This window comes from Pristis pectinata, chromosome 3 (assembly GCF_009764475.1).
Source record: "Pristis pectinata isolate sPriPec2 chromosome 3, sPriPec2.1.pri, whole genome shotgun sequence".
In the NCBI taxonomy this organism is placed as follows: Eukaryota; Metazoa; Chordata; class Chondrichthyes; order Rhinopristiformes; family Pristidae; genus Pristis; species Pristis pectinata.
In genome coordinates, this window is record NC_067407.1 from 73,485,528 (window position 1) to 73,512,452 (window position 26,925).

At 41.9% G+C, this 26,925-nt stretch overlaps 1 protein-coding gene across 1 annotated transcript in view; it reads left to right on the top strand.

The window, feature by feature from the left end:
- Positions 1 to 26,925, top strand: part of igf2r (insulin-like growth factor 2 receptor) — a 118,213-nt gene that overhangs the window by 77,027 nt on the left and 14,261 nt on the right. The window contains exons 26-42 of the mRNA XM_052012070.1: positions 359 to 446; positions 1,146 to 1,358; positions 2,732 to 2,862; positions 4,045 to 4,148; positions 6,001 to 6,131; positions 7,359 to 7,558; positions 9,274 to 9,400; positions 9,804 to 9,938; positions 12,446 to 12,708; positions 12,958 to 13,176; positions 17,695 to 17,844; positions 18,016 to 18,177; positions 21,415 to 21,622; positions 22,129 to 22,281; positions 22,812 to 23,046; positions 25,852 to 25,988; positions 26,721 to 26,838. Coding sequence (XP_051868030.1) covers positions 359 to 446; positions 1,146 to 1,358; positions 2,732 to 2,862; positions 4,045 to 4,148; positions 6,001 to 6,131; positions 7,359 to 7,558; positions 9,274 to 9,400; positions 9,804 to 9,938; positions 12,446 to 12,708; positions 12,958 to 13,176; positions 17,695 to 17,844; positions 18,016 to 18,177; positions 21,415 to 21,622; positions 22,129 to 22,281; positions 22,812 to 23,046; positions 25,852 to 25,988; positions 26,721 to 26,838 — 2,774 coding nt within the window. The remainder of the gene's footprint in view (positions 1 to 358; positions 447 to 1,145; positions 1,359 to 2,731; positions 2,863 to 4,044; positions 4,149 to 6,000; positions 6,132 to 7,358; positions 7,559 to 9,273; positions 9,401 to 9,803; positions 9,939 to 12,445; positions 12,709 to 12,957; positions 13,177 to 17,694; positions 17,845 to 18,015; positions 18,178 to 21,414; positions 21,623 to 22,128; positions 22,282 to 22,811; positions 23,047 to 25,851; positions 25,989 to 26,720; positions 26,839 to 26,925) is intronic.

Genomic DNA, 26,925 nt, shown 5'->3' on the forward strand with positions numbered 1-26,925 from the left:
GACCTCACGATCTACCTTGTTGTGACCTTGCACCTTATCGCATTGCACTGCACTTCCTCTGTAGCTGTGACACTTTACTCTGTACTGTTACTGTTTTTTTTACCTGCACTACATCAATGCACTCTGTACTAACTTGATGTAACTGCACTGTGTAATGAATTGACCTGTAAGATCAGTTTGTAAGACAAGTTTTTCATTGTACCTCAGTACAAGTGACAATAATAAACCAATACCATTTTAAATTTGTTTCTAAGTAGGTAAACTTTGTTCTTGATCAGGGGAGAAGATTTTCAGGAACTGTCTCTAGAGGATGTGCTTTTCAGAGTTGCCTTGCTAAATTTGCTTTCTTCCGCGGCAGGGTTCCCCAGTATTTGAAGATGATGATGAGTGCGAGTTTCTTTTTGTGTGGCGTACTCCTGCTGCATGTCCAATTCGTAGGGCCCAAGGTAAAAGTTTGTGCATACAACAGTATAACTAATTTCTAAGTTAAATCATATTCTGTGAAGGCCATTCATTTCTGCCTATCAGGACCAACTCTGCAGGGAACCTTGAAAAACCAGTTGGGAGTCATTGATTAATTCCTTTATACTTGAAATCTGCTTTATTCAATTAACTTACAGTTTAAACTTTATATCTCCCTCTGGCACTTCATGTCAAGGCTGAAGTTTGACCTGTGTCTTTCTTTATAGTTGAGTCTTGATAACTGTATGGGAACTGGATACAGTACTCTCATCTGTTCCATGATGACTTCTGACTATACTTCAATATTCCCATCATGCATTACATGTTTACAAAGACTTTTAGGTTGCTTTCATCTTGGGCTATTTCAGCACAATTCATGGACTGGGGTGTATTGCCCTGTTTTCTGTATATAGAAATAAATTGCAATAGTGTGGAGGATGAATTTGCGATAAATGCAAGAGATTTTTTAGATCAGCATGTTGAGGAATTGACAAAGAATGAAGCTATTTTAGATTCTGTAGAGTTAAGGGGCATTTGGGGAATAGCAAAAGAAGGGGGTGTTCAGTTTAAACTGAAATGAAGGTCTTAAATCTGAATAATGCAAACTACAAAGGTATGAAGCATAAATTGGAGGTGGTAGATTGTATAATGTGTCACTAACAAGAATGTTCTTGCTCCTACAGGTGAAAATTGCCAAGTTAAGGACCCCAAGTATGGTTATGTACTTGACCTGCACTCACTTGCAAATGAAAATTATCAGATTAAAGTTGATGACTACACGTACTACTTCCGTGTTTGTGACCGCTTAAGAGACATCAGGTGTGGAGATGATGCGGGCAGTCAGGCAGATGCAGTTTCAGCATGTCAGATAAAAGGAAATAATCACAAGATTGCTGGTATGATTTTCCTCTAATGTATTGATACATGCCAGCTGAGACTTTTCTAGGAAAGATGTTTATTTTCCTCTTGAAGAGGAAGAACGTAAACAATGGTTTTGGTAAATGGAAGCAGGTCATTCCCCAAAGGTTTATCATTGACCCAAAAAGGGAAGCCTTGGCATTCTGCTTGTATACAGTGATGTAACTTGATGCTTTATAATAAAAATGGTTTGTATTGATTAACCAGTGGGAAGTTTGAAAGTAGCAAGCACAGATGTAGGTCAAACATCAAGAATGATGGGAATAGTCCTGACACATCTGAGCCTGTTTCCCAGCAGAATACGCAGCAGAATGCAGTCCAACATCTCCACTTCCTAGGTTGAGTCTCCTCCCACCTTGCTAATTCTTTACTAGTGTGGAGTCATCCTTCCCGTGGGAGCTTCATGTCCCCTCATCTGATGGAGGTTCAAACTTGCCCTGTTTCCTTGCAGGTCTTGGTCTGGACTCTGGCAGTCCACAAGGAAGATCTGTAACTCTGGGCTCATAGATGGAGTTGCAGTTACCTGCTCATTAGCAATGTACATTTGGAGATCGTTGTCCAGTGATTTCATCAGCTGTACAAAGACCTCTATTCTGTAGAGGGCAATGTTTCCCCAGTGTAGGTAATGCACAGCGCAACCTGATAGTTTCTGTTTGTTACTGAGGAAGAACAGAATTGACATTCTCATTTGTCTGTTAATTTCATTTTCTTCTAGTGTCTTGTATACAGTACAAAGTATCTTGGGATATCTAGGGAACATAAGCTTTGGGTTGAAATTACAACTGTAAGGCCAACCTACCAACTTCTGAGCAGTTTGCTGTGTGATTACAGTGGGCATGTTATGTATTGATGTTGCTAATTTAATTCTTGCTATACAGAGAGTACAAAGTCAAATTTATCAATCTGGGGAATCCTAGTCATTCAGTCTGATATTCTACATCAGAACCTTTAAGTTCAAGCATTTTTACCTCAAAGTTGTGATTCACTCTGTAGAAATTGATGTTGAGAATCTTTTACAGAAGATTGCATTCAGGCCATTATGTAAGATGGCTAAGTATGAACACGCTGGAAAAATAAAAAAAACCGTAGGTGCTGGAAATCTGAAACATTGAAACAAATGCTGAAAATACTCCATGCCAGGCAGCATCTGCTGCAAGAGAAAGAGTTACTGTTTCATGTTCAATTTGTTACTGTCATTGGAATAGCCATTTGTATATTTTTTTCGATCACATTATTTGAAATTACTTGACAATCTAAATAGCCTAGTTTTAAGTTGCCTCATCTTGGCCCTTCTTAACCAGTTGCTCTGTCCTGATTGTGGTGGATATTAATATAACTTCTTTTAAAAAAGGACGATTTACTCAGAAGCTAACCTATGAAGATGGATTGATAATGATAAACTATACCAGAGGGGATGTTTGCCATAGAATCTACGAACGATCAACAGCCATCCTGTTCTACTGTGACCACAGGCAAACTCCAGTAAGTAACTTGCTATTGCACACTGATTTAATGCTGCTGTTTAATTTTATATTGCATGAAGTTTACAAAAGCAACTCTAGACAAGCAAACTGTTTTCAATTAAGAATGTGAAATATCACTAGTGTGCCTTCCATTTTCTATTTCAAGGTGGGAGAGCTACGACCTGCATGACCTCAGTGCAAGTTGTCTCTGAATTTCAGCAGCTGGGAGAGACTATCAGGCAAATATTGTCCTGAGACAATCAGTGCAGCATCTGGACTGGATCTTCATTGGTTGGCACTACCCTGATGAAACTGGGGGTTTACTCTGCACAGACAAGCTCATGTTGTGAAGCAGTTTAGATGCATTGATATGAGCAACAGGATGATGGATTAACAGAGCATTAAGCATTCAAGACTAAATGCAGCAATAACAAAGTTAATGCAGAAGAGCGAAGCCAAATCCATCCCTCATGGAGTCCAGTGCCAGTAAAAAAAAAAATTAAAGCTAAAACTTTAGGTGCTATAGATCTTAGAAATAGAAAATGCTATAAATACTCAACAGGTCAGGCAACATTTGTGGGAATGTACAGTTAATCTACAAGTTTGACCTTTCGTCATAACTGTTCAGGTGAAAGGTCATCAACCTAAAATATTCTCTCTGTAGAGAGAGATGTACTGCCTGACCTGAATATTTCCAGCTTTTTCAGTTCCCATGCCAATTAAAAAATGTCCTTAGCAGACACTGGATTGTTATGTCAAATATGGAGAATTGCTCAGATCATTGCAGACAGACTAATAATGAAACCTCCCTGGTTGCTTTGCCTTTATTGGATCAGGCCATGCTGCCTAGAGAATTACTTTAATTTTATCAGAAACTTCCTGCCCCCCCACCCACCTCCAGAAAGTATTTTGTGGACATGCTTTCAATTTTTTAAATTTCTTTTGTTTTTATTGGCAGGCTCAATTAAATAAAAATGTGTGAATTGGTTATAGCAACTCTTTGGCTGTTTATAGGGATATATTACTTTTAAGTTGAATATGGCCTGATGCAAAATGAAAAATAATAAATGCAGCTTGCTATGAACTTTGGTGCCAATCTCCAGCAGGACCCAATTCTTGTGCATTAAGAACAGTATAAAATTGCAAACCTCAGGCTTTCTGTTTAAAGTATAAGAGTTTGCATTCTGTCCTCTTTTCACAGGGCAAGCCAGTGTTTCTGAGGGAAACCCCAGACTGCACATACCTCTTTGAGTGGCATACGTCATATGCTTGCCCACCTTTCAGATCTATTGAATGTACTGTAAGGTATGTTTTTTTAATAACGTTCTGGTTAATGCAGAAATATTTAAGTGTAATTGTTAAAATTAATTAATTGAATTGATTATTGAATTGTAAGTTGGATTCTAGTGTGCTGTAGTGCATTCGTTGGAGGGCTAATATAGCAGTAGGCTTTGCTGTAAGGGTGAAGTGTTTATAGCTTGGATGTGTCTGGTGAACACTGGTGGTTCTGGCGCTGCTGTCATTTATCTGTTGAAATGGGAGTGGGGGCACCAGGGACTCTATCCTGCCAGTTCTATCAAGCACAGAGATCCAGGACCTATAGATCTGGTATTCTGAATGCCAATGTGCATTGCAACAAGGGAGGAACTCTCCTTTGCAGTCCTAAAGAAACTCAACTGACAATATTTAGAGGTAATTTCAAGTTCAATTCCGGAACCTTGCCTTTCTTTTATATTGGCAAGCTATCTCTTGGATCTGAAAATCAAAATAAAAACCTGCAGATGCTGGACATCTAAAACAAAAACAGAAAATCCTGGCAGTACACATCTATGAGAAGAGAAATGGAACTAACCTTGCAGGTGGAAGATCCTTTGTCAGAATTAACAAAGTGTCTTCAATCTGAAATGTTAACTCTGTTTCTTTTCCCTCAGATGTGTCCTGACCGGCTGAATGCTGCCAGCATTTTCTGTTTTTGTTTTATTATCTCTTGGATCCAGTGTTGTAGGGATAAGAAGCAAAAGTTGAACCTATTCTTAAATTTTCATCTAGTTTAATGTTTTTGGATATTTTCAGTAGTTTTAGTTATCTTTTAAACTTTGAAGTTTATTAGTAAATGTCAGAACCATTTAAAATCCAAGTTTTTTGCAGACAAAACTGTGCTGGGACTTTGCCAGTTTTGGCTTTAGATGGACCATCTGTAGTGAGAGTATAGGTCAGGAGAAAGGAGGATGCTCTCCCCATACCCCCCAGTTTCATTTAAACCAAAGTCCACAATGCAGGGTAGACCCTTCTCACCCTGAACGGGTAAGTGTGGATGTGAGGAGTGTACTGGTGATTCTGGGTGATGGAGTGGTAGGGGACCGGTTACGTAAAACCTGACCAGTTTGAGCAGCAATTGTGCCTTTCCAAGGTTGGAGAAATTTTGATTTGGAATTTGAATGTGTGACAAATACAGGTCCTCCCCAGGCAATGAACGCCTGATATGAGTGCAGCCTGTACATACGATCCAGCATTTTGGGAGACTGATGGGGTGGATTTGCTGGCTGCTACAGGGCTGCAGGCATCTTCTCCCATGTAGGAACTCGGTTCATGGCAATATCATTGCGTCTTGCAGAGAAATCTGGTTTAGCTAAATGTCCCAGTTTAACTACATGTTGTCTTGGTTGGCCTATTTTTTTATTTAGATATATTGCCAGGTGGCTTATTTCTGACTTGCGACTGTTTGGGTTACGAACGATTCTCGGGAACAGAACCCTGTTGTAACCTGAGGAGGAGCTGTAGTCTTAAAAATCCCTCTTGTATCTCTACAACATTGGATCTTAGATTTCCCCATTATATCTTCAAGACAAGGCTCCAGAACAGAACGCTGGATTGCCACTGGGCATTGTCCTTGTATACTGCAAAGGAGGATTCGCTCTCCATTGCTCTGCCCACTGATTGATAGATTCAGAACACGGTAATGCATTTATCTTTCCATTTATTGGACCAACCCTTTTCATTCTACTGCATGAACTTTTCAACCACTTTATTTTATCAGGATCCCATTTTTTTTTATTTGCAGTTGAATATCCTTTCTGTTTGTAGTGAGAAATAACACTGCCCTAGCACACGTGTAAACCCATGCAAGACAACTTAAAATGTATAATTTCTCTTTCAGGGACAGCGATGGGAATTCCTATGACCTCTCCTCTTTATCACAGTCCCAAGAGAACTGGGAGATAGAGCAGCAGCCAGGTGTTGGGCAGAAGTACTACATCAATGTCTGCAAGTCATTGGTTCCACAGAATGGTGAGTCCATGCGATAGGACGACGAACCTTGGGCTAATGTAGAACCATTCTTTGGTGTTTGTAATGATGGGGTTAGAACATAGGACAGTACTGCACAGGAGCAGGTCCTTTGGCCCACGATGCCTGTGCTGACCCTGATGCTAATTTGAACTAATCCCATCTGCCTGTACGTGGTCCATATCCCTCTATTCCCTGCCTGTTCATGTGTCTAAGTGCCTCTTAAATGTTGCTATTGTATCTGCTTCTACCACTTCTGCTGGTATGTTTTTTTTTAAATTAAAAAAAAGCCTTGTAAATCTCAAACTTCCCCCTCTCGCATTAAACATATGTCCTCTAGCATTTGACATTTCCACCCCTGACTTCCTACTCTATCTATGTCTATTGAGGAATACTGAGGGGAAATGGTTTTGTGGAATTAGGTCACAGATCAACCATGATATGCAGTGGGTCTCCCAGGGTGCAGTTTCCAATTCTATAATGTGACCAATCTCTTGACTCTGGCTCACCTACTTCACTTTCCATGGTACATAGTACAGCAATGATTTGTTTTGGCACCAGTCAGTTAGCTTTCAGCTTCCATACTCTTGAAAATGGCATCAAAGAAAGTTGTTGATGGACCTGTGCCAGGAAGATACTGGGCATGTGAAGCAGTAAAAGATCTACCTACCTCTAGAGATGAAATTTGTGAGTAATGAGGCTCTTAATTCCATTAATTGCTCTTAAATATCTCTTTGAGAAAAGCTTTTCAGATTATAGTACCAAGTCTCAATCCTCCTTTTTATAGACTTGATGCCTTGTTACAGTTTCAGGAACACATCCCACATGTAACTTGTGCTTCAACTGTAATGGAACAAATTGAAAGGGCTAAATAGCCACCACCTGTTCTTGTATGAAGATGCTCTGTTGTCTTCATACTACTGCTGTACTGTGAATTCTCTCCAAGGCATGCCCACTTTGAATAAGTCTTACACCTCTCTACAACCTGATGCAGGGTCTCGACCCACAACAGCAACCAACAACACCTTTTGCTGCCACAGATGCTGCCTGACCTGCTGAGTTTTTCCAGCATTCTGTTTTATGTTCCAGACTTCTGTTGCTGTGTTCCTACATGATGGGTGTTTTTTTCTTTTGGGGGGGTGGAGTGGAAGAGGAGTGGTTCATGGAATGATTTTGACATTTGTAGGTTGATTCTCTCAGACATTTCTTTAAACCTGTGTCTCTCTGTAGGCAGCTGGGATTGTCCCTTCAGAGCAGCTGCCTGCCTGAAGGATGGCAGCAAGTACACCAGTCTTGGGGAGGTGTCTGCTGGACCCAGGTGGGAGCAGCCAGGTCTGCTCATCCTGCAGTATGAAAGTGGGGACCAATGTCCTGATGGAATTCGCAATAAAACAACAACCATACGGTTTAAGTGCGATGAAAATGCAATTGTAAGTCTCATTTATGGGAGAAAAGTTTTATTTGTAGTTAAGTATAAATTAAGGGGAATTGAATCCTTGTAGGAAATGCGTTGTACTGTTTCATATTAGGAAACCTTTCTTCCTACGAGTCTATTTGTTTGGTCTATTTGTTTCATGATGCCTGTTTTGCTTTATTCATAACTTTTCTGCTCTATCTGTAATGCAATTGCCTCAACTGATGCACAGCCACAGTTTATTACTGTCCGGAAGTAAGGCACAGTGATACAACACTCAATGTGCCACTCTGTTCACTGGCCCAGATTGATAATAGTTTAGAAATTAGTCATCACAACACAAACCAGTCTTTGAAGGAATAAATAAGTGTTGAAGCATAAAAAATAGCTACTGCCAATTTGTAGGACTGTCAATTTTAGAATTACTTTGTTCTCTGGGTGTGGGTGAATCTGAGGAAAAAAGTCCTTATCATCCAAGCCAGGTCATCCTGATCTACCCAGTGATAGTAATCTGGCTGACAGTGAGAGTCAGAATGGTGCAGAACTCTGAGCTGATGTGATGTGTCTCCAGGGTAAAGGCCTTGTGGCAGAGTGAAGGTGCCGAAGTGACTTTAGTGAGCTGTTGCAGTCCAACCTCCAGATCTCTCCATCTGCATCCACAGTGATCTGGCAGCAGGTGGAGCTCTCCTGCTCATCATGGGCACCTGTCACTAAAAATAAACCTTTTGTGCACTACAAACTTGGCAATCCACTAGATTGCAAGTTGATGTTATTTGGTCCACTCCCCTGTTCTTTATTACTCCATTGTGGGTCAGTGTAAAATTAAAGAACTTTTAACAGAGAAAGTTAAGGGAATTTTCAGGCAAATTCTCCCGGTCATTACTTCAAAACCTTGCTGCAAATTTCAGATCAGTTTTATTGCCCCTTTGTATTAAGCCTCTACCTAATATGATATGATCAACAGAGAGGTGATGAACTTAAATGTTTACTTCCTTAGTCCAATATCACACATCTGCCTGTGGTATCACATTGCACACAGCAGAACTGCGAATCTGCACTGTACCCACACTGTAAAAGCACTTTCCTGAAACAATCCTGACAATGGGAAAACAAGAACATTGTTTGAAGCAAAAAAAAAATGCTGGAAGAACTCAGCAGGTTAAGCAGCATCTGTGGAGGCAAAGAGATGGCTGACATTTTGGGTCAAGACCCTGCATCAGAGCTGAGAGTGTAGAGGGAAGTGTATAGTGCAGTGTATAGCTACTGCTTCCCTGAACAACTTCTCTTTCGATTCCTCCCACTTTCTACAGATCAGGTGTAGTCGTGAGCTCTAGCTATGCCTCGCCTTTTGTTGGCTACGCAGAACAGCCCCTGTCCCAAACCTACTTTGGCACCCTCCCCAACTCTTCCTCCACTCTCCAGTGTGTCTCCATGAACATTGTTCAGTCAGCTGTGTCAGTTATATATTATAATGGGTTAGACCTGACAGAGAAGAACTCGAGCAGTAACTTCCTTTTATTTTTGATATTGAGTTTGTTTTAGTTGAATTCTATCCAGTATAAGTGCAATTCTGGTAACTGAACCTGGGGGATGGACTTGCCTCAAACATAATTGGCTTTTGGAAGCTTGTACTGGAGAGAGGGTGCCAGTTGTAAGCTATTTTGATCAATTCTTGGGTCAAATTTTAGTCATGAAATACTTAGAATTTGAAAATGCCCCCTTTTTTTGTAGAACACAAAGCCATATTTGATCACTGCCATTCAAGATTGCAAGTATACGTTTTTGTGGTTTACTGCCGCTGCCTGTCCAGTGACCAAGAACATACACAATCAGTGCATGGTGACTAACCCCATTACAGGTCAGTGTGCATTTTACAGTCCCTTTCCAAATGCCCAACTAAAGGTTAAAGCAGTTAATTATGATTCCTCTGTCTAAATCTTAAAGCAGTAAAGCACTTGTCCAGCTGCAGTCCTCCAGAGTTGTGCCAATTATTTGCAACACATGGTATCCCTAGGTTAATCCACATTTGTGTTATGCTGGGACTTCACTTTGTTTCATACTAAAATGATTTCTTTGGAGGAATTTGTAGTTTCGGATACCACCAACAGAAATGTTTTGCGTAGTAATCCTTAGATGAGTGGTCGTTTTTTGATGTCATCAAATGTTTATAGTTTGCATTTAACTAAAGATTTGTGCATGAATTCATTTGGCTTAATTACCTGTTGGAGTTTTTCCCCCATATTGTCTTTTTATGTACCCAGGGCACCTATTTGACCTAAACACGCTGCGAACCAGACAGGGTCACATTGTATATGACCACAAAAACAGAGACAAATTCATTCGCCTTAATGTTTGCGATAAGGTGGAGAACACTGGATGTTCAGGTGGTAATGTTGGTATGTATTGAAAAGATTGCTAACGTGTGGTAGTGGTTAGTTTGCTGCATCACAGTCATTTTGGCGTGAAACTGCATTGTTCTCCCCTGGAGGCAGGGCTGTCCTTTGTGAAATTTTACCATGGATGTATTGAATTAGAATTTACCCGCATTGGATGGTAATCCCAATTTATGGCAGCATTTTGCTAATTATTATTAAAGGGGGATTGATGATGTTGAGTCCAAGTTTCAAAGAGGAATAATACTTATGTAATTAGTGGGAGGGCAGTAGTAGATGAAGTATTCTAAAAGTGCTCCTCTTGGAATAATAAAAGATTTATTCAATAAAATTATTTATTCAAGCCTTGATACTCGGAAGATCGTATCCCTCAAGCCATTGTCTATTGTACTAGTAATCCCATTCCTTTGATCTAGTGCTTTCCAGATCAACCAACCAGGATTGTGTGTGTGTGTAGTTTCCTTATCCATTGTCCAGCCACCTTTAAATATTCCTTAAACCTCCAGGTATCTCCCTGAATCCCATTTAAATGTGCCATTTGATTTGTATTAACTTTCTGCCAAAGGTGTAACCCTCAAAATTGTCCACCTTGTATTTTGCCTGCCATAAGAACATAGTTGCAACAGCAGGTCTCACAGTCCTTCAAACCTGGTCTGTGATTCAGTGAGACTGTGTACCTTAAGTTCACTTCCCCATCGTCCCCCTATTTGATGCCCTTACTCAAAATCCAATTTTTCTGTCCTAAATATATCCAACAATTGAGCATCTGCTGCACTTTTGAGGTAGAGAACTGGAAAGATTTGCAGTCCTCCTGATTAAGAATCTCTTTTTCTTCACCCCATTTCTAAAGTCTATTGCCTATGGTCCTGAATTCCAGTCAGAACAAGTACCCTCTCTTCATATACCCTTTGATTCCTCAGAATCATGTCCATCTGAATGAGATTGCCCCTCATCTTCTAAACTGCAGGTAGTATAGACCATCCTTGGTCTCTCCTTGAGGGCAATCCCTTCACCCCTGAAACCAGTCTTGTGAATCTACTCTGTAACTATATCCTTCCCAAAGTATGGAGACCAAAACTGCATTCTTCCACATGAAGTCTCACCAAGTCCATGTGTCATTTCAGTCAGATTTCCCTCACTGTTGAATAAAACCAGAAAATACTGGAAAACTCAGCAGGTCAGGCAGCATCAGTGGAAAGAAACAGTTAACTTTTGAGGTCAAAGGCCGCTCATCAGAACTTGGAGGGAAAGTCTTAAGTAGTAGAGAATGTGGGAGATGGCAATGGGTTGCAAAGGGAACATCAGTAATAGAATGAAATGTAGCCATTGAATGGACAGTTAAACTTTGTGGAAAGCATTGCTAATGTGAAGTCTGGAGGTGGTGTTTAGTCTGGGATGTACTGAGCAGGTCAGAATATACAAATAAAAGAAAAGAGGAATGGCAAGCACAGATGGCTAGTACTGATAAATGCAAAGATCAAATTATCTGAAGTTGGAGAATTCGGTACCGACTCCTGCCATCTGCAACATGCTTACATGCAAGATGAGGCGTTGTTCCTCAAGCTTGTGTAGCAACTCTCAGTAACTGTGCCAGAAACCACAGTCAGAGGTTGGAGTGGGATAGTGAATTCAAATGGCAGGCAGCTAGAAGCTCGGGTCACTTCTGTGGACTGAAGGCAGGTGCTCCACAAGGTGATCACCCAATTAGGTGGAGTTGGATATGTGAGGGAGAATGGGTTATGGTGAAATTAAGGGGATGGGTTTAAAGGGGATGCTCAGAGCTTACCATTCACTTGATGGGCCGAATGAAACAGATAGTTCCATGGGGATTTTTTCTGTGTTACCTGAGATTGCAAATGGGGCTGTGAATTTAAGACCTCAGTGTAGTGTTCCAGCAGAAATGTGATTTTAGCCTATATTGAGATCAAGTCTCTGAGTCATGTCTTGAGGACAGAAAAATGCCAAACCTTGGCTTGTTGAATGGGAGGGGAAGGAGGAAAGCTGCAGAAGCAGTTGATCAACTAGTCTGAAGGTTAGTTGATCAACTGCTTTAATTGGTTTGAGATGAGTGTGGTAGAGGACTTTAAGGCAAAAATGTTCAGTAGAGAAAAGAAGATGGTTATCTTTTATTTCCCTCCCCATGATTAAATAGGGTAATTCACTCAACTGACTGTCATTAGCCAATTTGCCATTTGTTGAACCATTTCTGCGGAAAGCAATTTTTATGTAAAACCCATTTTCTACACGAGGTGGATTATACCTAAGTGTGCAATTCCAAATTCATGTTTCCTTACTGCCCTCACACTTGGGAGTGATGGGGGAAATTATTACTGTATCAATACAGTAGTGCATGAACTACACCTGGTTCAGTTCATCAAAGCATCCTTTGTAATAAAGTGGCACATTTTAAATGAATGCAGTGAACATTGTGGTGTGGAAGCTGTTGATGTGTTTGAAGTCCTGACGTTTCATTCCAGAGTACTGCTGTTAACGCACTTTTTGTTGTGTAGGTGTGTGTATCATAGAAGGTCAGAATGTGATCAACGCAGGGCGTTTCAGCAACAAATTGACTTACATCGATCGTGTATTGAGACTCACATATGATGGAGGTGATCTCTGCTCCAGCAACCCTGCACTTCATCACAGAAGTATCTTCAGCTTTGTCTGTGGCTCAGGTGCGGGTGCAGGTACTGGTCCAGTTCTGGTGGCTTCGGATGAGAAGACCTGCACTCATTATTTTTCTTGGCACACACAGCTGGCCTGTGAACATGAGGTAGTTCTTGCAGAAGCTTTATAATCTGTAATCTTAAAAACTGGCATTTTTATAATCAATTCAAGTTTATTTAAAAGAAACATTCACACAGTTTTCTTTTCATTTCTGTAATTGTTAACTTAGATGAATTTTGCTCTTCTGCTTTAGTGTTTATATAAGTAGTGATGGCTATTGATCTAAACATAGCTGTTTTCTTTCCTATTACAAAGTAACTTGTCGTTTTCTTCAACTTCCTGGTTTGTTCGCTAGGTGAGATGTTCAGTGAAGAACGGTAGCTCAATCATTGACCTGAGTCCTCTGATCCAGAAGAATGGGTATTATACAGCAGAGGATGAAGATGTGACTGATGGCCAAGGTGACTCGCCTGATTTTTACATCAGTCTTTGCCAGCCACTGATCCCTCTGCCAGGGATTACCTGCCCCCCTGGTTCATCTGTGTGTATGGATCCCGTGGATGGGCCGCCTGTGGTAAGTTGAGCGCACATTCAAACGCCGTGGAACTGTATGGATACAGCCTCTAATTTTGGTGGGTACCCAGTGCTTATGGATGTTTTAATTGATGGCCTCTGGGTAAATATCGGAAATATCACTACATCCTGCTTTTTGAGAATACCAAGCCATTATTGGATGGGAAGGAAGACATTAAGTTGTTGGTGAGGCCGCACTTGGAGTACTGTTTACAGTTTTGGTCACCCTGTTATAGGAAAGATGTGGTTAAACTGGAAAGAGTGCAGAGAAGATTTACGAGGATGTTGCCAGGACTACAGGGCCCGAGTTATAGAAAGAGGTTGGCCAGGCCAGGTCTTTATTGCTTGGAACATAGGAGAATGAGGGTTGACCTTATAGAAATGTTTAAAATTATGAGAGGCACAGATAAGGTAAATGGTAAGTCTTTTCCCCAGGGGTAGGGGAGTCCCAAACTAGGGGACATGAGTTTAGGGTGAGGGGGGAAGGATTTTAAAGGAACCTGAGGGAAACTTTTTCACCCAGAGGGTGGTGAGTATATGGAACGAGCTGCCAGAAGTGGTTGCGGCAGGTATCATTTAAGAAGCACTTGGATAGGTACATGGAGGAGCGGGGCTTAGAGGGATATGGGCTGAATGCAGGAAATTGGGACCAGCTGGGTGGGCACCGTGGTTGGCATGGACTGGCTGGGCCAAAGAGCCTGTATTTGTGCTGTCTTGGTCTGACTCTAAGAGAAAGCTGGGACTTTCAAATGGCAGATAATGTTAATATTGTTGTGGAAAATCCATCTCCTTAGCTGTGCTTCCATACTTGTTGGCAGCAGCATTCAGAAGATTATTTGAGTGGACCTTGACACCAGCTCTGTTATATTGAGATTCCTCTGGGAAGGATAGACTGGAGAAGCTGGAAAGGTTTTCCTTCAAACTGGGCAGTAAACTCAAATTTGCTGTTGGCAGAAACATTTTTGCTGATGAAAGAACCATTTTCTTCCATAGGGAGTGCTTGGTGTCTGGAACGCACTGAGGGAAGTAGTGGAGGCAGATATAATTGTAACAGAGCCATAGAGTTGTACAGCACAGAAACAGGCCATTTGGCCCACCACATCCATGCCCATCTACACTAACCCCATTTGCCTGGATTAGGGCCTTGTCCTTCCTTGCCTTATTTAAGTGTCTGTCTAAATGCCTATCAAACATATTCATTGTATCTAACTCCTCCACCACCTCTGTACACTAGTACATTAGTGATCAACCAGTCTCTAATATTCAGAAGGATGCTGGTTGTGTCAAAAAATTTGCAGGTGTATAGAGACAGGGCAGGGTGTGGAGCCATTCGACATACTGAATAGCTGCCTCCCACCTGTAACCATTTCATGATTGTATGTTATCAAGTCCCACCACTCAGCACTACCTGTTTCAGCTATCTGAAGAGAGGAAACTGCCCATAACTCCTACTGTTTCCCTGCTTCAAACAAATTTTTAGCCAATTTTGTTATCCTCTCCTAATTTACCTCCTTGACGTACCACTCAAGATTACTGGAGAGGTTGTCAAAAACTTGAAATAGATCCACTGCACTTCCCTATTTATCATATCTGTTGTATCCCCAAAATGGAGGTTTGTCACTCTGATGGCAGCTTCAAAGCCGAAGCCTCAGACTCGTTTCAGTGCTTTCAGTCCTGAGGTGAGCAGAAATCCAGGCCAGTGCCACTCAGTGTGAGGTGTCATTCATCCAGTGAAATGCATGATGTTTGAGCAGGAGTAGATCATGTCCCCGTGAACATGCTCCACCATTCAGTAAGACCATGCCTCATCCATTCTTTGCCTTGATTCCACTCTTGCGTGCTCCCCATAAGCAATGAAGCAGGTCAGCTTCAGGATAGCTGGCAAGTAAGAATACACTCCACTGAACATGGGCTGTAAACAATTTGGGCCTGATCTGGTCAAGGTAGTTTAAGGAAATTTGAAGGGCTGAGGAACTGAATATCGCCTGCCTGGGTAAAGGTGTGTGGCGTGTACGTGAACTGTGGGACCTGAAGAGCCCTAAATGTTGGTCTCTAAGCTCTTACAATCAAATGGTGATACAATATCCTATCTGGATGCATCACAGCTTGGTATGGCAACTGCTCTGCCCAAGACCACAAGAAACTGCAGAGTAGTAGACACAGCTCAGCACATGAAAACCAGCCTCCATGATTCCAAGGCAGCGAGAAGTTAGACATTGTAATCAGAGACCCCACCCATCCTGGACATTCTCTCTTCACTCTTGCCTCTCGTTGGGCAGAAGATGCACGTACCACTAGGCTCAAGGACAGCTATCCCACTGCTATAAGACTATTGAATGGACCTTGTATGATAAGATGGACTCTCAACCTCACAATCCAGCTCATTGTGGCCTTGCATCTTATTGTCTGCCTGTACTGCACTTTCTCGGTAGCTGATACACTATATTCTGCATTCTGTGACTGTTTTCCCTTGTACTACCTTGATGTCCTGATGTGGTGAAATGATCTGTATGGTTGGCGTGCAAAACAAAGTTTTTTCATTGTACCTCAGTACATGTGACAATACTATAGCAATTACCAATTCGCAGCAACATGGGTAAATGCATGTCTCTTCACAGTTGGGATCATATGAGGTGGGACAGGCAAGGGATTGGGGGCTCAAGGCAATGGGACTGGGAGCAGCAGTTAGAGAGATGGAGGCAGCAAACTGCAGATACTTTGGGGAGATATTGGGAATGACAGAGCAGCCATTAGAGTAAACATTCTCTCTTATGCCAGAATTGACTTTCTAACTGTCTCAGCCTTGGATATACCGAATGGCTCAACATCCTCTCTGGGTAGAGAATGCCACAGATTCCCATCTTAACCTCGGCTGGCTGATTTCTTGATGATGCCTCCTCAGAGTCCCCACACCAGGGAAGCAGCTATACAACATCTGTGCTGTAAAGTCCCCTTAATCTTGTGTCTCTGTGAAATCACTTTTCGTTCCTCCACAGGCCAAAGTGTGTAGGCTCAATTGTTCCTCTTGAGACAATTTCCTCATCCTGGGAATCAATCTAATGGACTTGATGCACAGACTCCAATGCAGTGCAGCCTCAAATAAGGAGAGCAAAACATGTTAACTACTCAAGGAGTGGTTGTAACAAGCTTCCCTACATTTATACTCCATCCCCTTTGCAATAAAGACCAGCATTTCCTTTGTCTCCCTGATTATTTGATGTATCTATCTGCTGTCTTTGTGCTTTTTGTATATGGTTAGTCAGATCTTTCTGGTTTATTGGAATTGGTTTATTATTGTCACATGCACTAAGGTACTGTGAAAAGCTCATCGGGCATACCGTTCATACAGATCAATTCATTGCACACTGCATTGAGGTAGTACAAGGTAAAATAATAACAATGCGGAATAAAGTGTAACAGCTATAGAGAGTGCAGGTAGACAATAAGTGTAAGGTAGATTGTGAGGTCAAGAGTCCATCTTATCGTACTAGGAAACTGTTAAATAGTCGTGTAACAAGCTGCCCTTGCCCTTGAGCTTTCAGGCTTTCTGCCTGATGGGAGAGGGGAGAAGAGAGAATGTACAGGGTGGGTGGGGTCTTTGATTATGCTGGCTGCTTTACCGAGGCAGCAAGAAGTATAGACAGTGTAAAGTGAACACCTATGTTTAGTAGTCTCGCACCTAATTCTCTCTACTGCACTTCCATGCATATTTCATCTGCCATGTTTCTACCTACTCATTTAGCCTTGCATGTTCCCTTTGCAGTTGCCTTGTCCTCCTCTCAATTTCCCACTAATCTTTATATTGTCAGCAAACTTGATTGTTACACTGCCTTTTCCATGTCGTTAATTTTGATAATAATTAGCTGAAAGTCCAGCACTGATCCGTGAAGTACCTGGGTTCTTTGTTCTTCCTCTGGTTCTTGTATCCTTATAGCTAGTTACATGATTAAAGAACTAATGCATTTGTCTAACAGTTTCCCTTCCATAAATCCATTTTATGTGCCTGATTACATCCTATGTAGATCCCAGATATTTGATTACTCCATCTATTGGTAACTTTTCATTAAGGTTGCCTGCGCTTGAACATTTGGGGACTTCCAAATTTTCCCTCCTTGATCTGTTTTCCCTATGAAGCTCCCACAGACCCACATTTTGATCTATTTTTTCAGTCACCTACCCCAATTTGTAGCTTGGTTGAGTTTCGTTTGATGTTTTTGTGAATTACCTTGCAATGTGACAAATTGATGAGGTTTCTAACTATATTAAAGGGGCTGTTTTAGCTTCTGATATCAGAGATGAGGGTTATTGATTTGGCTGTGTGCAGTTAGCTGGTTTCTTTGAGGAAAATTCAATGTCCATTATATTATTTGAATTGTTCAAATCTTCCAAATGTATAACAGTATCTCTACACCTGCTTGGTTTTGCTTTAACTACTTGAAGCAAAGCCTTGTGGTCTAGGAATAACTAAAAATGTGATAACACCTTCGGGAGTTTCAATGATTTTGTTTTTCAATTTTAGGCCATTGGTTATATCTCTGGACCTCCACAGATTAATACGGTGACACAGGAGATCTACATTTCTTTTACGAGCAACACCACTTGTCAAACCAACAAGAAATTTACTTACGACTCCCTCATTGTATTTCATTGCGTCAGAGACGTAGACCTGGTAAGGAGCTTGCTCAGCTTCTACATTCCGGATATGATACCCAAACTGTGCATTTAACAAACATTTTAATCATCCCATGTAAATAATAACTAGGGATGTGCTGTCTTGATGCAAGTAATTATTTGAGGTAGCCTGTCCATTAAGTGACCTCCATGTTATTTTTTCTCACAGGGAAGACCAAAAATGATGAGAAAATCAGAGTGCAGTTACGTATTTGAATGGGCAACTCCTCTGGTCTGTCCAGATTCAGTGGTTATATCTGGCTGTTCACTAACTGAGCAACAGTTGCATTACACATTCGATTTATCTCCTTTAACAGGAGGGAAATATCAGGTAATTGTTTGGATTATGGGAAGCTTTGGAGGATCCTGATCCTCGTGAACTCGGGTATAAGTGGTACAATATTGAATTTTTCGAGCACAAGTCGGGGAATGACTAGCAGTAAAATAGCAGACAGATCTATGTAAAGGGCGGATAGACAACAAATGCATGTTATTTCCAAGCAGCAAACTCCAATGGTAAAACTAAAAGGAGGTTGATTAAGAACTGAAGTGCTCTTTACCAATGTATGCTTGCCTTTTTAAAACTAGAGTTGAGGAGTATAAAGCTGAAGTTGTACTCATCCTGTTTTTAATCGCTTCTTAGAATATTCTAGAGGCTTTCATCTCCAGTGTTAGTGTTTTTAGTGGAGGTGATGGACCTCTTAAAGGGCATGAAGGTAGACAGATCTCCAGGGCCTGACCAGGTATATCCAAGAGCACTTGGAGGCTAGAGAAGAAACTGCGGGAGCCCTGGCTGAGATATTTGCATCATCCTTAGCCACAGCTTTCCTCTAGTAGGGTGACCAAAACTGAACACAATACTCCAAGTGCAGCCTCACCACTTGAGGTGCTGGAAGACTGGAGGGTAGTGAATGTTGTGCCTTTATTTAAGAAGGGTGGCAAAAAAAAAACCTGGGAACTATAGACCAGTCAGGCTAATATCTGTGGTAGGTAAGTTACGGGAGAGGATTCTGAAGCATAGGATATGTGTGCATCTGGAAAGACTTTTACAGTGAATGGTAGGGCCCTGGGATGTGTTGTAGAACAGAGGGATCTTGGAATACAAGTACATGGTTCCCTGAAAGTGGAGTCACAGGTAGACGGTGGTGAAGAAGGCTTTTGGCACACTGGCCTTCATCAGTCAGGGCATTGAGTATAAAAGTTAGGAGGTCATGGTGTGGTTGTACAGGATGCTGGTGAGGCTGCACTTGGAGTATTGTGTTCACTTTTGGTTGCCCTGCTTATAGGAAAGCTGTTATTAAACTGGAAAGAGTGCAGAAAAGATTTACGAGGATGTTGCCAGGACTTGAGGGACTGAGTTATAGGGAGAGGTTGGACAGGCTAGGACTTTATTCCTTGGAGCGTTGGAGACTGAGAGGTTATCTTATAAAGGTAGGGTGAATGCACTTTTTCCCAAGGTTGGGCAATGAAAAACTAGAAGGCATAGGTTTAAGGTGAGAGGGGGGAAGTTAATAGCCATACAGGGTGGTATGTATGTGGAATGAACTGCCAAGAGAAAGTGGTTGAGGCAGGTACAACAGCTTCGAAATTGTGACCTCGCACCTTATTGCACTGCACTTTCTCTGTAGCTGTAACACCTTGCTGTTATTGTTTTTACCTGTACTACATCAATGCACTCTGTATTAACTGAATGTAACTGCACTGTGTAATGAATTGACCTGTACGATCGGTTTGTAAGACAAGCTTTTCACTGTACTTTGATACAAGTGGCAATAATAAACCAATACTAGTACATGGATTGGAAAGGCTTAGAAGGTTGTGGGCCAAATGCTGGCAAATGGGACTAGCTTGGATGGGGCATCTTGGTTGGGCCAAAGGGCCTGTTTCTGTGCTGTATAACTCTGACTCTCTCAATAATGAAGGGCCTTTTATATGACAATTATGTTGTTTCCTTCCCATTTAAAATGGGAAAAGTTATGATCTTGTCAGTGCAGTTTGAAGTTGAAAAGAATTGTAGAACATCCCCAGTTTCTCCAGTGTATCCACGTAACGAATTCCCTCTGGTCAATGTACCACTTATTGATGGGGGATGAGAGAAAAGGGCAAATGTTGCTAATGCTCACAACATCGTGTTGATGTGAGTAATTAAATTCTTGTTTAGGAGATGAGAGTGTTCTGCACAAGATGGCGGGATTATACCTCAACAGAGTGGAGGCCATTGACTGGCAGCATGTTTTGGGTCACCTTAACTACACCAAAGAGTTGTTGGATGCTTTGTTACTGAGTATATGTAAAGGTGAGAGTGACATATTTCTGAGCTCCAAGCGAGTTAAGGGATAGTGGACAAAAAAGCAGCGGCTGTTGCCTTGTGAGAGGTATGGTGGCTGGAGGGGTTCACCACGGTGGAGAATTGGACAAGAGATTTCAAGTGCCCAGACAATGAGGAAAGACATTACAATGAATAGATTAGAAAGCATCATTTGCAAAGCAGATTAAGCTGTTTTAAGATTGTATGTACATAAAATACCCAGAAAATGATCTGTAAGGTGAGCTACAGGGATAAGTATCTGAATGGGAGAATGACGCAGTAGCAGTAATTGGGATGTGGCAAAGTTATGGGAAAATCTGCTATTGTTCAAAATTAGTTTTGGTAAATAAGGTTACCTGCTTGCAGCAAAAGCAGGTTTGTGATCCAGAGGACTCACTGGAGTCGATTGGCAAAAGGACTAAAAGTGACATGGGTGGAAGAAGTTTCTGTGATCTCTTTCAAATGAAAATTGGGGAAATACCAGAAGAGAAAATCTTTTGAACTAAAGAGAAAGCATAGGAATGTGGGAATCTGTGTATTCTGGACTTGTGCCCAGGTGTAAACTGTGGTGGAATCTCTCACAGGAAACCATACAAACCTAGGCCCTGTCTGGGAGATAAGTAAAAGATTCCATAGCACTATTGTGAAGTAAAGCAGGGACCTTCTCACCAGTATTTATCCTTCAATCAACATTACTTTTTGTAAAAAAAACCACAAGATTACCCGGCCTTTTTCCATTACCTGTTGTAAGAACTTGGCTTCTGTTTCCTCAACTATCCAGTGATGATCTCTCAATGCCTCTTAAAATGCTTTGGGAAATAATGAAGTTTCTAAAGGTGTTGTACAATTGTTTATCCTTTCGCTGCAACCCAACTTGGATTTGGTGCTCCAACTTGATGTATTGAGGGGATAATCCTGGCATTTCTCTTCAGTGTTATATCAGGCCTTAACACTTGGTTCACTTTCAGTGGTGTAAGCTGAGAGCACTTTGAACCAGTGCTAAACACAATCCATTGCAAATAGAATAAAAATCAAGTATCATACCAGATTGATAATGCATCTCAACACTGCTGTTTAATCGAGAAGCTATGTAATTAGCACTGCTAACTTATTTAAGCGTAGAACTTGTAACTAAGTCCTAATAATTAAGCATGTCGTCATGGAAAAACAGTTATGAACAAGAAAATATGCATCCGAAGTATCTCTTTGTACTTCAAAGTAGTGTCACATCCCAAAATAACTGAGTTATTGATCCCACAGGTTCAGTCTGGACAGAGGACGTATCACCTTGATGTATGTGCGGACGTAACAGATGTGCCCGGCAATAAGTGTAAAGACAGTGCTGTCTGTTTGGTCTCAGGAAACAAAGCTGCCTCCTTTGGCAATCCAAAGGCAATGACGCTAGAGTACAAACACCAGGACCAAGCCTTAATTTTGCACTACGGCAGTACAGAACTGTGCCCAAAAGGTAATGATGGGAACTGTTAATTCAATTTAACTAAGCTTATTGCATGTTCTAAAGAAAACACTAAGGATGACCAATGCATTGCTTCACAGACGCTATTAGCCAAGTGTTTGGAAGGGATGTGTCATTTCTTATTTGGTTCCCTATTACAGGAGGGTGGCATCCCCTCTTTATGCACTGGTCCCCAACTCTCTCGGGTAGTTCTGCATTAGTTGACCTTGGGGCAACTATATAGTGGGCTGCATTGTGCCTCAGTGCCCTGTGTTGGGGAAGGTAAATAAATCTGGGATGGATGATTCCTGCATTGCTATCAAGTGTGTTCTTTGTAGTTGAACACTAGTCCAAGCCTAGATTTTTAAAGAAAAGCCACTCATGAAGGCAGCAAGAGTCTGGTGACAAGTTGTCCTGAAAAGCAAGTGAGATCCAGAATAGGAGATCTTTGTGGTTAGTCCTGATAACTGCATGCTGCACTTGAGGTGACATGTTCTGCTTCTCAATGTCTTTAACAGTTACCAGAACTGGAAAGCTGTGCACATTTCCTTTCAAATTCCTTGGGACGTCTTACAGTGAGTGCATTACAACAGGAAGAACCGATGGATTGCTGTGGTGTGCGACAACCAGTGACTATGACAAGGATAGACAATGGGACTTCTGCAGCAATGGTACATAATGGCTACTGGTGTTTTCTGCTTGAATGGGACATGATAAATATGTGCGAATACTTACAATTCGGCACAGAACAGTACAGCACAAGAACAGGCCCTTCACTCCTACTATGCCTGTGCTGACTGATGCCAAATTAAACTAATCCCATCTGCTGCACATGATCCACATCCCTGATGTTTATGTGTGTCCAAATGCCTCTTGGATGCCACAATCATGTCTGTTTCCACCATCCCAGAAGTGTGTTCCAGGCACCTACCACTCTCTATGTACATATGTGTGTGTATAACTTGCCCCACACATCTCCTTTAAACTTTTCCCCTCTTACTTTAAAATTATGCCCTCTAGTGTTTGACATTTCTTCCCTGGGGAAGAAGACTCTTATCCACCCTATCTATGCCGTAATTTTATAAACTTCTATCATGTCGCTTCTCAGCCTCTTGCTCCAGAGAAAACAACCCAAGTTTGTCCAACTTTGTAATTTGTAATGCATGTTATAATTTAATCAACTTGTATTCAATGGTTTCAGCGACTGCAACTCGGAGATCAACGATCATCTTCAGATGTGATGACATGGCTGAGGTCGGGAGTCCTGAGGTGTTGAGTGAAACTCTCGATTGTTCGACAGTGTTTGAATGGAGGACGAGTGTTGTTTGTCCACCCAAGCGAATGAAGTGCAAGATAGTTCACAGACACAAGACCTATGATTTAAGAATGCTTTCTTCCCTTACTGGATCATGGAAGTTCTCCTCTCATGGTTATACGTAAGTACTAGCTCCCTTCAGTCTCTGTGTTTGCATCTTCAACTTGAAAGGAATTGCCTTGCGGACCAGAAAGCTGCCAGATTCATTCTCATCTATGCTTTTAATTAATTTGTGTCAGTGTGGGTAGAGATGCATTTGATTCTTGGGCTTTGTATTGGAAGGAAAATGATCTCTTTGCTAATGTCCATGCCTTTGCCAGATTTCAGTAGGTGCAGCTAAGAGCATGAGACAAAGGGTAGAATCGGCTGTGGGCCACACAGCCCCACAAGCCTGCTCAACCATCTGGTAAGATCAATGCTGATCCCATCCCACCCTCCTTCCCTGCCAAACCCTCCTATATTTTCAGTGTCCAAGTATTGATTTCAACATGAATTCTCAAACTGAGCATCCACTCAACAATGAGTTACAGATGCCAGTTAACAGCATGTTCCAACTTTTGGTCACACCTCGGTCAGGTGTTGAACACATTTCTGCTCTTGATCCTCATTTGAATAATAGCCACTTAGGTGAGGTACTAAATGATTTCCTGTGAAGCTGTGTGTGTGTGTATATATATGTGTGCGCACACTCACACTCACACTCTCACTCTCACTCACACTCTCTCTCTCTCTCTCTCTCTCTCTCTCTCTCTCTCTCTCCTGTTTTGAACGTTGAGCCTGGAGATTTATTAAGGGTAGTTTTTAGTGCTCAGAGTTATAGAATCATGCAGGCACTTTGGCCCACTGAGTCTGCAACAACTGTCAAGCACCTGTTTGCACTAATTCTACATTGATCCCATTTCATTCTCCCCACATTCCCATTGCCTCCCTCCTAGAATCTGTCACTCACTCACACACATGGACAACTCCCTGTGACCAATTACGCCAGCAACCCGCTCGCCTTTGGGATATGGGACGAATCCAGAACACCCACGAGGAATCCACGTGTTGACAGGAAGAACATACAAACTACACACAGACTGCACCAGAGGTTAGGATTGAACCCATGTTGCTGGTGCTTTGCAATAGCAGCTTTACTAGCTGTGTCACCCAGAGATCAGTTTGCTCCCTAGGGGATAAACCAGAAATCAGGAGTAAAATTCTGCTTGAACTTGTGGATATTAACAACAGCAGAAGCCAGTCCATGAAGGTGGAGCAAAGATTCTTTCAACATGGGCTATATTTCAGAGTATGAATTTGGCATTTTTCTATAATCCGGTGGCATTTGTAAATTTGCTTGTACATTATTTGTAGAACTATTTGTTGACTGAGTAGCTTTTGTTGCAGTAACTGTGCACCCATCAAGATCATGACGTGATGTCCCTCAGAGGTTTTCAGGGAGGGATGAATGTGCTGGATAGGAGGGCACTAGGCTTGCCCTTCCTATGGAAACTTCTTGGGCAGTCTCTGGGGTGGAGAATGACCTTCACTCCAATGTTGAAGTGGTTGATAAAATCAGTATGGAGGCCTTGACAATGGGTGGGTCACTGTGTTACAGTGTGCTCCCAATGCATGGAGTCTAGGTTCTCAATACCATCCCAAATGCTGCCAATAAACTTTGAGCAGATATGGGCCAGAGATTCGCAGGAATTGGTGGTGATCTTGCATTTTCAAGGAGCTTTTGGCACATCCTTGAATCTTTACCTTTGCTTGCCTCAATCTCTTCCTTTGACAGAACTCTGAATAATGTTTCTCAGAGGCCTGGGTGTTGGCACACTATTGATGTGGCCAGCCCATAGGAACTGACAGAGTCTAACTAGGACCTCAGTGCAGATATGGGTTTGGGAGAAAGCACTGACGTTGGTTCATTTAATCTGGTCTGGGTTAGGGTGATTTTGTAACAGTAGTAGTTTGAGGTGTCTGCAGGCAGTTTGTGCCTCGTGTTCATGAGGGCAGAAATCACTGCTGCCATTTGGGGTCCTGATTTTCAAGTGTTGCTTTACTCAGACCTTAAGGCTGCGCTGGTGCACTGAGGGTGATGGTAAATTTTATTGATACCTACCCATGTTGAAAGGCAGCTTCTGAGATGTGAAAAGTGGTCCACGTTATCCAGGGCATCTCCCTGTTACATTGTCACTCTGAAGGTGGTGTAGTCTGTGCAGGTTGGTGGAGGACTTCGGTATTGCAGATGTGAAGTGTAAGGCCCATTCCCTCGTCTGCTTCCGTGAAAGAGTTGGTGCTGATTTGGTGCTTGGCTCCTCAATGTGCACAGAAGCAAGCATGGTCTGTAGACTGCAACTTGACTGAAGTTGGAGTGACCTTGGTTCTAGAGTAGAGGCAGTGTAGGTTGAATGACTTCCCAGTCATCCTGTAGATTAGCTCCATTCCAGAAGGGAGTTTGTTAGTGAGGTACGGCATTGCAGTGAAAAAGATTCAAGCGAGTGTTGGGATAGTGACACAGCCCTTGCTTGAGCCCTGTCAGGACTGGCCTGAGCTTGAGTATTGGGTTGCAGAAGTTGCCATCTTCCTGGATGCTATCCTAAAAATACCTCCAAAGACCTTTAGTTGCTTTTGGATGCTTGGGATGGACAGAAACTGTAGCATTGGCTGCTTGTTGTACTCCCCTCCAACACTGAATCCCACTGCCATTAATGGAACCGTTGAGGGTGGGTGGTCAGCACTTTGGCAGCATATAGTGACTGCAGTCCAAGACTAATTTACTTAAAATGTAAGCCCGATGCTGATGGTTATTGTTCTGTGACCAAAGAGTAGTTCAATTAAAGTAGCGTTGCTGTTTGGGTATGTCGCCTTTTTGGATGTTTACCAAGGTCCTAGAGCTGAATCTGCTGTTGGTTACACCCAGGTTGATGTTAGTTTTATTTTTCAGGTATTACATGAATCTCTGTCAAGGAGTTCATGAAGGACCCACTGACTGCCCTCCATATGCCAGTGTGTGCAGGAAGTCTAAAAATGGTGGAACACGGATATTGGGGCTTGTTCACAGCCAGAAAATAGATGTTCGAGGTATGAAGCCTTATACCAATGGATGAATGAGGCATGTTATTTATGTGGTTTAAAAAAAAATACATTTTCTGAAGTGGACTGTTGTTTCCAATCCCACTGATTTTTTTTTTAATATTTTGGTCTATCAGCTTCTCAAACCTAAAATTCCCGTTGAAATGAAAGGGGCCTTGGGTCTGTAGATCATAGAATCATATAGCACAGAAATGAACCTTTTTGGCCCACCTGGACCTTATTGACCATAGTGCTAGTCTGTGATTCCATTTTCATGCATCAGGCCCATATCCCTCTGCCTTTCCTAGCCATGTACTTGTCCAAATGCCTTTTAAACATTATAATTGTATCTGCTTCCACCACTGCCTCTGGCATCTCGTTCCAAATATTCACCACCCTCTGTGTAAGAAAAATTTACCCCTCAGATCTCCTTTTAAATTTCTCCCTTCTCTCCTTAAACCTGTGCCCTCTAATTCTAGACTCCACTGCCCTGCTAGAAAGGCTCTGGCCATCTATCCTATCTATGCCCCTCATAATGTTATAAACCTCTAAGGACACCCCTCAGTCTCCTTTACTCCCTTGAGAAACCCAACCTATCTAATCTCTCCTGGGCACAAGTCCTGGAACTTTGGTGTAAGTGGGTAAATATAAGGTAGCAAGCTTCAACCATTTGACAAGCCGTGGTTAGTGCTGTGTGTGCTCATTTAAACTAAAGCTTTAATTTCAACCCTTTATTTCCAGACACGCACCTTTTTGTGAATTATTCAAATGGCTATTTTAAGTGTAGTACAGGCAAACATGCAAAGACTGTTATACAACTGCAGTGTTCGTCAACAGGAGGGACACCCGAGCTCAAGAGGTGAGGAGACTTTCTCTCTATTTATGGAAGTTTGCTAGAGGCCTGTGGATGTTAGTTGTCTGTGATTTTATTTCACAATGAATGGAT